At 51.9% G+C, this 13,393-nt stretch overlaps 1 protein-coding gene across 3 annotated transcripts in view; it reads left to right on the top strand.

The window, feature by feature from the left end:
• Positions 1–705: 705 nt before the first annotated feature.
• enox1 (ecto-NOX disulfide-thiol exchanger 1) overlaps positions 706–13,393 on the top strand; it is a 391,926-nt gene continuing 379,238 nt past the window's right edge. The window contains exon 1 of one of the 3 annotated variants that reach the window (XM_072514330.1): positions 706–760. Coding sequence is in view for 2 of the 3 variants with exons in the window: in XM_072514332.1 (XP_072370433.1) it covers positions 1,208–1,217 (10 nt within the window). In the remaining variant the exon portion in view is untranslated. Of the gene's footprint in view, positions 761–789; positions 1,218–13,393 lie in introns of those variants that run through there. The other 2 variants (XM_072514332.1, XM_072514329.1) reach the window with 2 other exon arrangements.

Genomic DNA, 13,393 nt, shown 5'->3' on the forward strand with positions numbered 1-13,393 from the left:
TCGCTTCCTGGACCTGACTGAACATTGAAATAAACATTCCAATTGATTCTTCCACATTTAGATTCTGTGTACTTCAGCGAGGATCCTTCCATCTGATTGGCTGACGACACACTCCTGCTCCTTTTCCCTTGCTCTGGCAGCACCCCAGATCTTCTGTTGTGGGGGTGGGGATGAGGGGTCTAGTAAATAGCAGAAATCTAAAACGAAAAACAGAAAACAAAAGTCTGGTGCTAAGATTCCTGGGCAGCTGCAAAGTGAGCTGGAGGGTGAACCCCATCCCCTTTCACTCGCTGTCCAGGGAAAGAATCCGACCCAGCCTTTTATCCACTCTGGGCGGATTCATTGCTTCCTGTTTCCATTCCTGGGCACTGGGACCTCTTTGATGAGCTGATCAAACACAACGCCAGCGGAGGAGAGATGCTCCAGAGCGTAGAAGTCCCTTGTAAATTATTCAGTACTACTTCAAAATAAGGCAAGGGAGAAATAACAGTGTGTGTGGGGGGGGGGGGGGGGGGGGTAGTTTCAGCCGTCTTGTCTCTTTTTAAAATCATCGCTGGAGTGTCCACTCGGGAGAAGTTGGCGTGTTGAAGGAGGGGAGGGGGGAAGAATCGGCGGTGCGTGTACCTTTAAATTTTAAATCACAGATGCTGACAGAGTGCAAAAGGGGCTGTGCTGCTACAGCACTGATAAGACACAGGGTCCCTAAGGTAAACTGGCTGACGGCTACTTCAATGGCATCCGTCTTTCAGAGCTGCAGAAGGTTAGATATGCTGTAGCCCAGTTGTTGGAACAGTGAGTGCGGAAAAATAACAGGGAGCATTCACCTCCCCTGGGATTGTTCCCTCGTTGTAACAAATTCAGATTTATTCCCCCCCCCCCCTCCCCTCCCTGCCTGCCTGGCACTCTTGTCTGTTTTGCATTTTTACGATCGGTGCAGGAAGTTATCTGAGCACATTGTGGTCGGTGCCTGTGCTGGTGGAGGGATTCCTACTCCCAGTCACACAGCAGATGTTGAAAACCTTGCTCTTTTGTCTCATCCAAGCTGAACCAGGTGTTGCTCGATGCTGCCAGTTGCAATCAAGCCTCTTTTTTTTGTTTGTGTGTGTGTTCTCTCAGTGCTTTCAATCCAGCCCAGTGTGCAGAAGTGACTGTGAGTTCTGATGAGGGGAGCACCCAGCAAATTGACGGGACCAAATAGCATTCTGTCATGGCAGCAGGTAGGAATGGAGGTCCACCTCCACTGGCACACATCTGCATGTTTGCATGTGTTTCGTGGACACAGTCTGTCATAAGTGTTGCCTTGACTGAGAGGAGAGGTTTTTTTTGTTTCTGAAGAGAAGGCAGAAAATCCACAGTCTCTGTAATGAACAGTCTCTCTCACTCTCTCACTGCTGGGTCCTTATGGAGCTCTCTGCTTTAAAATGGCCCCTTCTGTAAAAGTGCAGGAATGCAGAAGACAACGGGACAGCATTTTTCACAGGCAATGCATCAAAATGTATATATTTTTTTGATAAATAGTTAATGCGTTGCAAGCGTGGAGCTGTTACAGTTTCTGCCTAATTAGTCATGTACAAGAGTTGTGTGTGGAATTGCTCAGCTGTGTACATTGCTGCCATCTAGCGCTGGCAGATTTTGTTTTTGTACAGCACGTGCCGGGGGAGGAGGGGGGGTGATGGATGTCGGGGCAGTGCTTTTACTCTTTTGATCGGTGGTATGGGACCAGCCAACTCTGCCAACTGGGAGACGAGGGGTTTGTCTTATGAAGACAGATTGAGCAGTTTAGGCCCAAACTGTCTGGAGTTTTAGAAGAGAGGGGAGATCAAATTGAAGTATAAAAGGTGTGGATAAGGTAGACGCTGCTGCTTCCTCTTATAAAATTTCAGAGAATTTGCAGTGCTGAAGGATGCCATTCGGCCCATCGAGTCCCCACTGGCCCTTGGAAAGAGAACCCGACTCAAGCGCACACCTCCACCCTGTTGTGTTTTGTTATTGCTAGTAACATAAGCTGCCACTTGATGTAAGCTCTGCTGAAAGATACTCCAGACTCGGAGATAAGTTTAACGTATTTATTGAATGATTAACAATGCTCTTAAATGAGTTCGACACTATACTAATCTGCCTCTTGTAACTCAGTCTATTCTGCTAACTATACAAGCTTGCTCTCGACCATGTGCTAGGGTGTGAAGTTTTGATAATCAACCCTGTCCTGCTCTCTTGGTTTCTGCTAGTGGAAGAGGCAGAGCCTGTGTATCATATCCTTTTTGTATGAGCGTGTAGTGCCCCCTTGTGGTAATGCCACCTCTGGGTGTCCTGATTACCCATTGGTTGTGTCCTGTTCTAATGATCCATTGGTTGCGTGTCTGCATGTCATGACATCTCTGGTGCTCCCTCTAGTGGTTACTTAGTGGTAGTGTATTTACATTAACCCCTTGTGTATATATAGTGATGCATATCACTACATCCCCCCTTTTTACGTGTTACATATTTTCTGTACTTTGTTAAAGAAAATTATACAAAACAGGTAGATGAATGATGACATGTACAAGATGTGATGATATTGATGATTATACAATACCAATTAATATCTATGAGTCCAATCTTATGAATTTGTACTGTTGAGTTGCTTTCTTCTTCTGTTGTTGAAGTGGTGATGTTGATGTTGTCATTTCTTTGTGAACATCGTCAGGGTTCTTGTGTTTAAGTAACCAAGAAGTCATCATGAGGTGTTCGAATGGTCGAATCACTTCGTTGTCTGATTTATACTTTTTTTTTACTATGCTTGTAGCGATTCTGTATGTCATCTTTCTTGAAAGCTGGTTTGCTTGTTTGTAGTGGAACAAACGTGAATTGGTGAGATTCGTTGTCATGCCATGGTATGTTTGTACTCTTGCCATTGTTTTGAGCTGTGCTGTTACATTGTCCTTCATGTGCACAGTTGTACCATGTCGTACAAGTTGTTTTACTGTTGTTGTTTTTGCTGTTTTTGTCGTGCTTGTCGCACTCAATGACTGTTCCGTGTGCAAATTCGAGTCATTCTCAAAGATACTTGTGTGCAGTGTCCTTTGTGTTATCTGATGCTTCATTGAGCGTTTCTTCGTGAGGATTGTGAGAATGTCCGGATGTTGCATTGATCTTGCTGACATCACTCCTTTGTGGTTGAAGTGATTCCTCTTTGATTCCTTGGTGCTCCTCTTCTGGAGTCATTTCTGGTTCACATTGGCTCCTCGTCTGGAGTCAAAATCTTCAAGATTTCATTTTCTTGTGGATAGGCTCGAGTGGATGAGGTTTTAAATGACGTGGTCTCACTGGACTCAAGAGTAGTTTCACTTTGATTGTTGAGTGCCTCTGTACATACGAGCTGAGATCTGTCAGTCTCGCTGTGATCTTGCACATCTTGTATGGGAATTGTGATTTCTTCGTCACTTGTTGGTTAAATGAGCTGGATAGACTTTCATAGTCTGCTGCTGGTTGCTCAGATAAGGTTGATAGACCTTCATGGTCTTGTTCATGCATGGACTTCGCTATGGAAGCTTGAGTTGCTTCCATTGTGGAGTCTGTCAACAAGCTCTCTGTGGAGGCTTGTATCGCTCTCTCTGTGGAGTCTTTCATCGCTCTCTGTGTGGAGTCGGGGACTCTTCGTGGTGCGTGGACCACTGGTTTGGCATCAGGCCGCAGTAGAATCCTGTACTCGTACGGAAGTGTGCCCATCCCGCTGAAGACATCTGGGTACTGGGTCAGGATGTCGTCGATCCTGGCCTGAGGATCCGGATGAGACGGGTCATGGTTGGATGAGGTTCAGTTGCTTGCACGCACCTAGCAGGGACACCCTGTTTAGCTGAACAATCTCGAAGCCTAGGCTTGTCTGTATGTGTCAGTTGGACACTGTCAGGTGACAGGACCCCAGTGCCTTAATTGCGTTGCCAGTGTAGTCCTGGAGTTTGCAGGCAGCTGGAAGGAGCTTGGGAGCCTTCTTGATTCTCGTGAAGTCCGACTGCGAGATCAGATTGGCGGAGGCACCTGTGTGCAGTTTGAACTGGATGGGGCATTGGTTGACATCCATCACTGCATTCCATTCGTCCTCGAAATCCACGGCAAGGATTGACGGGACTTGCAATGTGCCCGGTGTGACGTATTCTCCCTTCGTGATGATGCCTACTCGGTATGCGTTATCCAGGTAGTCTTCGTCTGGATTTGTAGCACTGCCTTGATCAGAGTCATGCGTTTGGTGTCGCACACTCCTGATGCCAATGGGGTCGTTCAGAACTTGCTGTGTGGTATCGTTTTCTTCTTGTTCAATGAACAAATCATCTTCTTTGGTTTCGGATTTGTCCCTGTGCTTTGGGTGGTGCAAACTGCTTGTTCCAGGGTGCTGCAGAGGTTATTTCCAACATCTGGTAGAAGTTCAGGCATTGTTCTGTCTTTCGAGGTGAAAGAATTGTGTTTTGTGGCTTTAAAACTCTTCTTTTTAATTTGGGGACATTTCCCTGTTAAGTGGGCGTGGTCTGGGGTTTCTGACGTCATGCGTAGGACTCAATTGCTCATGCATACGCCGAGGTTCCTTTACTGTGCGCTCTTTTCGCAACTGCGCATGCATGGCTTCTCGCGCATGTGCAAAACACCGGTTTGCGTCTTTTAGGGAAGTGCGCATGTGCGGACTGGTCAGACTGCACATGTGCAAGATGGCTGCCATTCAAAACTGCCGCCTTCTTCTGTCTCAACCCTCCCTTGCCTCGTGGTGAGTATTCGCGCCATTTTTACCGAATTCGTTCGTGTCCACCTCGCACTGGCTGTCAAATTTGTCCAGGGTGGTCTGGTATTTTGTTCTGCCCTTCTGAGTATTGAAACGAGTTGAAGATCTCTATCGCATGTTCACCCGCAATGGTGAGTAGAAGAGCTATCTTTCGAGCATCGGTCGCGCCATTCAGGTCGGATGCTTCCATGTACAGTTGGAATTTTTGTTTGAACGAATGCCAGCTAGCACTAAGATTACCGGTGGTCCTGAGTTGATGAGGAGCCTGAATCTTGTTCATCGTGCCTGGATTCGGTTGCTGGTTGTCTTAACCTTGCTGAGTTGCACTAGGGAGATTGAGCAGTCATTCCTGTACCATGTTGTGTTATGTCATAACCTGCCACTTGATGCAGGCTCTGCTGAAAGATGCTCCAGACTCAGAGATAAGTTTAACGTATTTATTGAACGATTAACAATGCTCTTAAATGAGTTCAACACTCTACTAATCTGCCTCTAGTAACTCAGTCTATTCTGCTAACTGTATAAGCTTGCCCTCGACCATGTGCTAGGGTGTGATGTTGCTGATAATCAACCCTATCTGGCTCTCTTGGTTACAGCCGGTGGAAGAGGCAGAGCCTGTGTGTCTTGTCCTTTTTGTATGAGCGTGTAGTGCCCCCTTGTGGTAATGCCACCTCTGGGTGTCCTGATTACCCATTGGTTGTGTCCTGTTCTAATGACCCATTGGTTGCGTGTCTGCATGTCATGCCATCTCTGGTGCTCCCTCTAGTGGTTACTTAGTTGCAGTGTATTTACATTAACCCCTTGTGTATATACAGTGATGCATGTCACTACACACCCTATCCCCGCAACCCCACTTAACCTTTTTGGCACTTAACGGCTATTTAGCATGACAAATCCACCTTTTTAGGCTGTGAGAGGAAACCGGAGCACCCGGAGGAAACCCACGCAGACGCGGGAAGAACGTGCAGACTCCGCACAGACAGTGATCCAAGCCGGGAATCGACCGGGGATCGATCACCGGAAGGGGGGGGGGGGGGGGCCTCATGGACGGCCAGGGGAGTGATCGGGCGTCGCAGACCGCGGGTGCGTGCGATCTCGGGAGGGCCTACATTTCTGATGCCGCTCTGCGGTACGACTCCGCCATTCCCACGGGGCGGCCGCTGCAAGCCACCGCTGTGCACATGCACGGACTCCTGACCGGAAGTGCGGGGCCCCGTATCCGCAGCCAGGGCTGCGAGGAGAATTCCGGGGCCCTGCCAGCCCACTGCAGGTAGGAGAATTGCTCAGAACTTTCTTAAGGAAAGTCCAGAGTGATTCACCAGCGTTTTTCCGCTGGATTGGGTGTCATGATATCCAGATCAGCATATCATGGTGCAATCACACACACATTGATGGACAGGCAGTTGGACCAACCAGCACACATATAACATCACAGCCAATCACCAGTGAGAGCACACGCACTATAAAACAGGGAACATCACAGTTCCCGCTCATTCTACCAGGAGATAGCTCAGAGCACAGAGCTCAGCGTGCCATTCAGACATACACCATTCAGACATACACCATGTGCTGAGTGCCTCACTAAGATAGTGATAGGGCTGGGTCCACAGGTTAGCTGGTGAAGCACGGACCCAAGCCAGTAGTTAGTTGTTACCGTTGATTAGACAATAAAACAGAGTTGTACCATCTACAGCCGTGTTGGATCATTTGTGCAGCAGAACATCCAACACGACAGTGGGGACATAGCCCCATTATTGGAGAATTCCGCCCAGCATATTGCCTGTACTATGGATTTCTAAAATGGCAGTACCAAGCCAAATGAACATCATAGTCTGATCGCTGCCTTCAGCTCACTGCTCTGTGGCCCGCGATTGTGAGACACCACATGCAAGCCCCATGACTAAAATGGCATCCTGCGTATATCCCATTGGATGCATGTGGATGAACCTTGACCCCATTCGTGTGTCTGAATTGGCTGTGTAGCACCTAAAACCAGATGCTGCATACTCCAATTTGACGGCCACAGTCTTATGGTCAGCAAGTTCCAGATTCTTATTACCCGTTGCATGAAATAGCCATTCCTGATTTCGCTTCTAAATGCTTTCGTGTATCATATATATATATTTTGTCTGGCTGGTGAAGCAGTTGTAGTTCAATGTCGAGAGTAACAGTCCATTTGATGGAGGGCTTCCGGTGGCGACATGTAGAGGGGAAGCCGCAAGTTGGGTGGTTCCTGCCGAGGTGGATTTTAGGAGTTTTAATGTCCGGGGTCCTGGGGGCAATTTGTGAATGGTTGGGTGTAGGAAGGAATAAAGAAGGCAACGAATGTCAAAGAGTCAAAGGAAAACAGCTGTGAAAAAGGGAGGGAGTGTGTGTCCACAGTTGAGTGAGAGGACCAGCCAGGAAGCTAGCAATATGGCGGAGGCTGGGCTGCTGGGTGGGGCCGCACTGCTTACTGCAGAGAGGATGACTGAGGTTTTATCCTAAAAGTTAGAGAAGCAGTTTGCGAAACATATGGAGGTGCTGAGGAAAGAGATGGCGGTGGCATTGAAGTCGTTGGTGGTGGAGGCAGTCGCCCCGGTGAGAGTAGCTGTGGTGAAGACATCGGCCGAGGTGAGGGAGCAGAGCGAGAAGGTAAAGGGAGTGGAGGAGGTCATGTTGCAGCCAACAAGGGGTTGCGAGAAAAGTTGGTGGACTTGGAGAACCACTCGAGGCGGCAACATTTGAGGATTGTGGGCTTGCCCAAGGCGGCAGAGGGCCCGAGACCGATGGAGTACTTTGCCAAGATGTTGGCGGAGCTGATGGGGGAGGGAGAGCAACCCTCTCGATACGAACTGGACCGAGCTCATTGGTCGCTGAGCCCTAAGCCTAAATTGAATGAGCCGCCAATGGCAGTGTTCATCTGTTTGCACAGGTAACACATGAAGGAGAAGGTTTGGGCAAAGCAGAAGCGGGAGGTGCAGTGGGCTCATGCTGGTGTTCGCATTTACCAGGACTTGACAGTGGAGCTGGCAAAGAGGCGAGCGGCTTTCGGCCGTGTGAAGACGGTATTGTACACAGTGGGGTGCGATTTGGAGTGGTGTATCCAGCGAAGCTGAGGGTGACCTTCAACTCCAGAGTCCAACTATTTGAGATGGTGGAGGTGGCGGAGGCGTTTGTGAAGGCAGAAGGCTTGGGGCAGAAGTGAAGAATGGGACCGAAGAGGTGTTGTGGACTGTGGAAGGGGAGTTGGGGGAGTTTACATATGCATTTTTAACTTATATTTTTACTTCATGCCGTTATAGAGATTAAGTTTTTTATTGTTGGGCTGCATGGTGGCGCAGTGGTTAGCATTGCTGCCTCACGGTGCCGAGGTCCCAGGGCCGGTCCTGGCTCTGGGTCACTGTCCGTGTAGAGTTTGCACATTCTCCCCGTGTTTGCGTGGGTTTCGCCCTCACAACCCAAAGATGTGCAAGGTAGGTGGATTGGCCACGCTAAATTGCACCTTAAATGGAATAAGTGAATTGGGTACTTTAAATTCACATAAAAAGTATTTTATTGTTGTTCTTTCTGGCGATTTTTATTCTGAGATGTGTATGTTTGATTGTTTATCGTGGGACTGGGCGGGGGGGAAGGAAGGGAAGGCCTGGGAAGTGGCCCCTGCACTAGCAAACTTAAGTCGGCTAGTGAACGGAGGTGAGATGGGGGAGGGGCTGCGGACATTGGAGCCTGGCGAGCAGGTTTCAATGGGCCTAGGAGGTGTGAAACGTTGGGGAGGGGGTGAAGAATCAATACTGAATGATGCACTATCAATTACGACGAGACGAGAGTAGAGAGTAATCGAGGCTTTATTATGCAGAGATGTGTGGCCTCCTACAGCTGCTGCCGAAATGGCTGCAGTTCGGAGAGCACACACATTTATACTCCGCCTACTGGGCGGAGCCAGCAGGCAGGGATCTAACCCCGTACCTGTAGTACAGGGGCCTTACCGTAATACCCTCGTATGCAATGCAGTATATACAATATAATACAACAGTGGTGACTACCACATTCACCCCTTGTTAAAAATGAGGGGGTGGTGGAAAACTATTTACATACAGGTTGTCATTAAAATTTCAGAGAAGGTTGCAAATTTAGACGGTCGGGCGTCTTGATCCGTCATTGAGAGCGCCGCAGTGCTGGTGGTGAGTCAGGCGTCGGCTCGGTCGTCGGTGACTCCGGGAGCATGTCGACATCCTCTTCATCCCTGGGTGGGACCAAGGGGAGGACGGATTGTCCTGGAGCGGGGGCTATGGGGGGGTGCGCTGGGGGAAGGGAATGTGGCGCCGGGACAGAGAGGGGGGTATGTGGGGACCCAGCTGGTGCCAGGTCCCTGAGGGAGACTGTGTCTTGGTGGCCGTCAGGGTACGCTACGTAGGTGTGCTGCGGGTTTGCGTGGAGTAGCTGTACCCTCAACCAATGGGTCCGCCTTGTGGAGCCACAGGTGCTTGCGGAGGAGAACGGGTCCTGGAGCTGCCAGTCACGTTGGGAGCGAAACCCCGGAGGTGGACTTCCTGGGGAAGGCAAAGAGACGTTCATGGGGGGTTTCGTTAGTCACCATGCACAGGAGCGACCGAATGGAGTGAAGTGCGTCGGGGAGGACCTCCTTCCAGCGGGAGGCCGGGAGAATACTGGACCGTAGGGCCAGCTGGACGTCCCTCCAGACCGTCCCATTCTCCCGCTCCAACTGCCCGTTTCCCCGGAGGTTGTAGCTGGTCGTCCTGCTCGAGGCAATACCCCTGTTGAGCAGGTACTGGCGCAGCTCATCGCTCATAAATGAGGATCCCCGGTCGCTGTGGATGTAGGCGGGGAAACCAAACAGAGAGAAGATGGTGTTGAGGGCTTTGATGACGGTGGCAGACGCGCATGGGATGGCGAAGGGGGATCTGGAATATTCGTCGACCACATTGAGAAAATATGTGTTGCGGTCAGTGGAGGGGAGGGGCCCTTTGAAGTCCACGCCGAGGTGTTCAAAGGGGCGGGAGGCCTTCACCAGGCGCGCACGGTCTGGCACCCCGGTAGAAGTGCGGTTTACACTCCACGCATACCTGGCAGTCTCTGGTGACAGCCCTGACTTCCTCGATGGAGTAGGGCAGATTGCAGGCCTTAATGAAGTGATAAAAGCGGGTGACCCCTGGGCGACAGAGATCATCGTGCAGGTTCTGGAGTCGGTCCACTTGTGCGCTGGCGCAAGTACCTTGGGATAGGGCATCGGGGGCTCGTTGAGCTTACCGGGGCAATACAAAATCTCGTAATTAAAGGTGGAGAGTTCGATCCTCCACCACAAGATCTTATCATTTTTGATCTTACTCCGCTGTGTGTTGTTAAACATGAAGGCAACCGACCGTTGGTCTGTGAGGAGAGTGAATCTCCTGCCGGCCAGGTAATGCCTCCAGTGCTGCACAGATTCAACGATAGCTTGGGCCTCCTTTTCGACGGAGGGTTGCCGAATTTCGGAGGCATGAATGGTGCGGGAAAAGAATGCCACAGGCCTGCCTGCCTGGATGAGGGTGGCGGCCAGAGCGACGTCTGATGCATCGCTCTCGACTTGGAAGGGGAGCGTGTTGTCGACCGTGTGCATCGCGGCATTGACGATGTCGTCCTTGAAGGCCTGGTGAGCCTCGGCCGTCAGTGGGAAACCGGTGGAGTGGATGAGTGGATAGGCCTTGTCCGCATAGTTAGGGACCCACTGGGCGTAATACGAAAAGAACCCCAGGCATCGTTTGAGGGCCTTGGGGCAGTGGGGAAGGGGGAGATCCTGAGGGGGCGCATGCGATCGGGGTCGGGCCCTAGAACTCTGTTCGGAACCACACAGCCGAGGATGGCTAATCGGTTCGTGCTGAACACACAACTTTGTTGTAGGTTAGGTTGAGGAGTTTGGCGGTGTGGAGAAATTTGGAAAGGTTAGCGCCGTGGCCCTGCTGGTCGTGGCCGCAGATGATGACGTTATCCAGCTACGGGAAAGTGACCCGCAGTCCGTACCGGTCAACCATTCGGTCCATCTCCCGTTGGAAGACCGAGACCCCGTTAGTGACGCCAAAGGGAACCCTAAGGAAATGGTAAAAGCAGCCGTCCGCTTAAAACGCGGTGTACGAGCGGTCCGCCTTGCGAATGGGGAGCTGGTGGTAGGCAGATTTCAGGTCCACTGTCGAGAAGATCCGGTGCTGTGCAATTTGATTGACTATATCAGATATGCGTGGGAGGGGGTACACATCGAGCTGCGTGTACCGATTGATGGTCTGACTGTAGTCAACAACCATCTGTTTTTCTCCCCCATTTTCACCACTACCACTTGGGCTCTCCAGGGGCTGTTGCTGGCCTCGATAATGCCTTCCCGCAGCAGCAGCTGGACCTCAGACCTGATGCAGGTCCTGTCCTGGGCGCTGTACTGTCTGCTCCTGGTGGCGACGGGTTTGCAATCCGGGGTAAGGTTTGCAAACAGAGAAGGCGGGTTGACCTTAAGGGTCGTGAGGCCGCATACAGTATGCGGTGGTAGGGGCCCGCCAAATTTCAGGGTTAGGCTCTGGAGGTTGCACTGGAAGTCCAGGCCGAGTAGCAAGGCAACGCAGAAGTTGGGGAGGACGTAGAGCCGGAAGCCGCTGAACTCGACGCCCTGGATGGTGAGGGTGGCGATGCAGTACCCCCGGATCGCCACGGAGTGGGATCCGGAGGCCAGGGAGATTCTTTGGTTAATGGGGTGCACTGCGAGGGAGTGGCGCCTTACCGTATCGGGGTGGATGAAGCTCACAATGCTCCCGAAGTCCAGTAGGCAGCATATCTCATGCCAGTCGACCTTCATCTTTGTCGACGCGTTCGTGAGGTTGTGACAGAGGCGAGACGCGGCTGGTCGACGGCGGTTGCAGGCGATGAGGTGCCCGATGGGTAGGGGTCCTGAGGCGGGGACCTGAGGCGGGGAAGGTGGCGGTGCCCACGGGCTGCACGTGTCCTGAGGCAGGCAAGATGGCGGCGCCCTCGGGCCGCACGTGGCCTGGGGCAGGCAAGATGGCTCCGCCCATTGGTTGTGAGGCAAGCAAGATGGCGGCGCCCACGGGCCGCATGAGTTGTGAGGGGAGCAAGATGGTGGCGCCCACGGGCCGCACGTGGTATGAGGCGAGAAAGATGGCGGCACCCACTGGCCGCATGCGGGAGGCGCAGGGACAATAGCGGCGATTGAGCGGGCCTGGCACACTGCAGCAAAATGTTGTTTCTTGCCGCAGGCCTTTCTGAGCCCGCTCCGCACCGGGCAGCATTGCTAGGGGTGTTTTGTCTGTCCGCAGAAGTAGCAGTTGGGTGCCCCGGGGTAGGTTGGCTGCCGCGCGGTGCAGGCGTGGGGTTGGCTGGGGGCGGTCGCTGATGGGGTCCACGATGGGGTGGCCGCTGGCAGGGTCCACGATGCCCAGGAGGGGTGGGCCGTGCGGTCAGGGGCATATGCCTGTAGGTTGCGTGAGGCGACTGTAAGCGCGAGCGCTAGTTTCTTGGTCGCCACGAGGTCAAGCGTAGCCCCTTCTAAGAGGGGTTGGCGGATGTAGGCCGACCATATGCCCGTAATGAACACGTCTCTCATTAGCAGGTTAGAATGTTCAGCGGCCGAAACGGCCTGGCAATCACAGTCTCTCACCACGGCGAGCAGGGCACGCCAGAAATCTTCCACAGACTTACTGGGAGTTGGTGCCGTGTGGACAGGAGGTACCTGGCGTAGATCTTGTTGGTCTGCTGAGCGTAGTTCTCCTTCAGTAGCGCCATGGCCTCTGCTTAGGTAGGCGCGTCCTGGATAAGGGGGAAGACATCGGAGCTCAGCCGCATGTGCAGAATCTGGAGCTTCTGTGCTTCTGGGATTGGGTCTGTCGCAGATCCGATGTATGCTTCAAAGCAAGCTAGCCAATGTGCAAAGTCCTTTTTGGCGTTGTCTGCTTGAGGATGCAGCTGCAGGCGATCCGGCTTGATGCAGAGATCCACTTTTGTAAAATTTCTGTGTAATAAATTGATGCACTATCAATTACGACGAGACGAGAGTAGAGAGTAATCGAGGCTTTATTACACAGAGATGTGTGGCCTCCTACAGCTGCTGCCGAAATGGCTGCAGTTCGGAGAGCACAAACATTTATACTCCACCTACTGGGCGGAGCCAGCAGGCAGGGACCTACCCCTGTACCTGTAGTACGGGGGCCTTACCGTAATATCCTCGTATGCAGTGCAGTATATACAATATAATTCAACAGTGGTGACTACCACACTGGGTGAGGCTTTTTCGAGAGGAAGTGTAGGGGAGGATTCTGGAGGAGGGATTGAGGTTCGATGTTAACAATGGAAGGGGCGGATTAGGCCCAGTGGACAGGGCCTGGAGTTATGATGATGGCGGATAGGAAAGGGGTGGGGGGTGGGGGGGCTGGTGGGAGAGACTCCCAGTTAGGATAGTTGCGTGGAATGTGAGGGGTTTGGGAGACCCAGTGAAGAGGTCGAGAGTGCTTGCGCACCTGAAATGTCTGAAGACTGATGTGGAGATGCTGCAGGAGACTCATTTGAGGGTGAAGGATCAGGTGAGGCCTAGGAAACGCTGGGTGAGTCAGGTGTTTCACTCGGGTTTTGATGGCAAGGCGCGGGGGGTTGCGGTCCTGGTTAGTAAAA

Source organism: Scyliorhinus torazame, chromosome 8, assembly GCF_047496885.1.
Source record: "Scyliorhinus torazame isolate Kashiwa2021f chromosome 8, sScyTor2.1, whole genome shotgun sequence".
NCBI classification, from domain to species: Eukaryota; Metazoa; Chordata; class Chondrichthyes; order Carcharhiniformes; family Scyliorhinidae; genus Scyliorhinus; species Scyliorhinus torazame.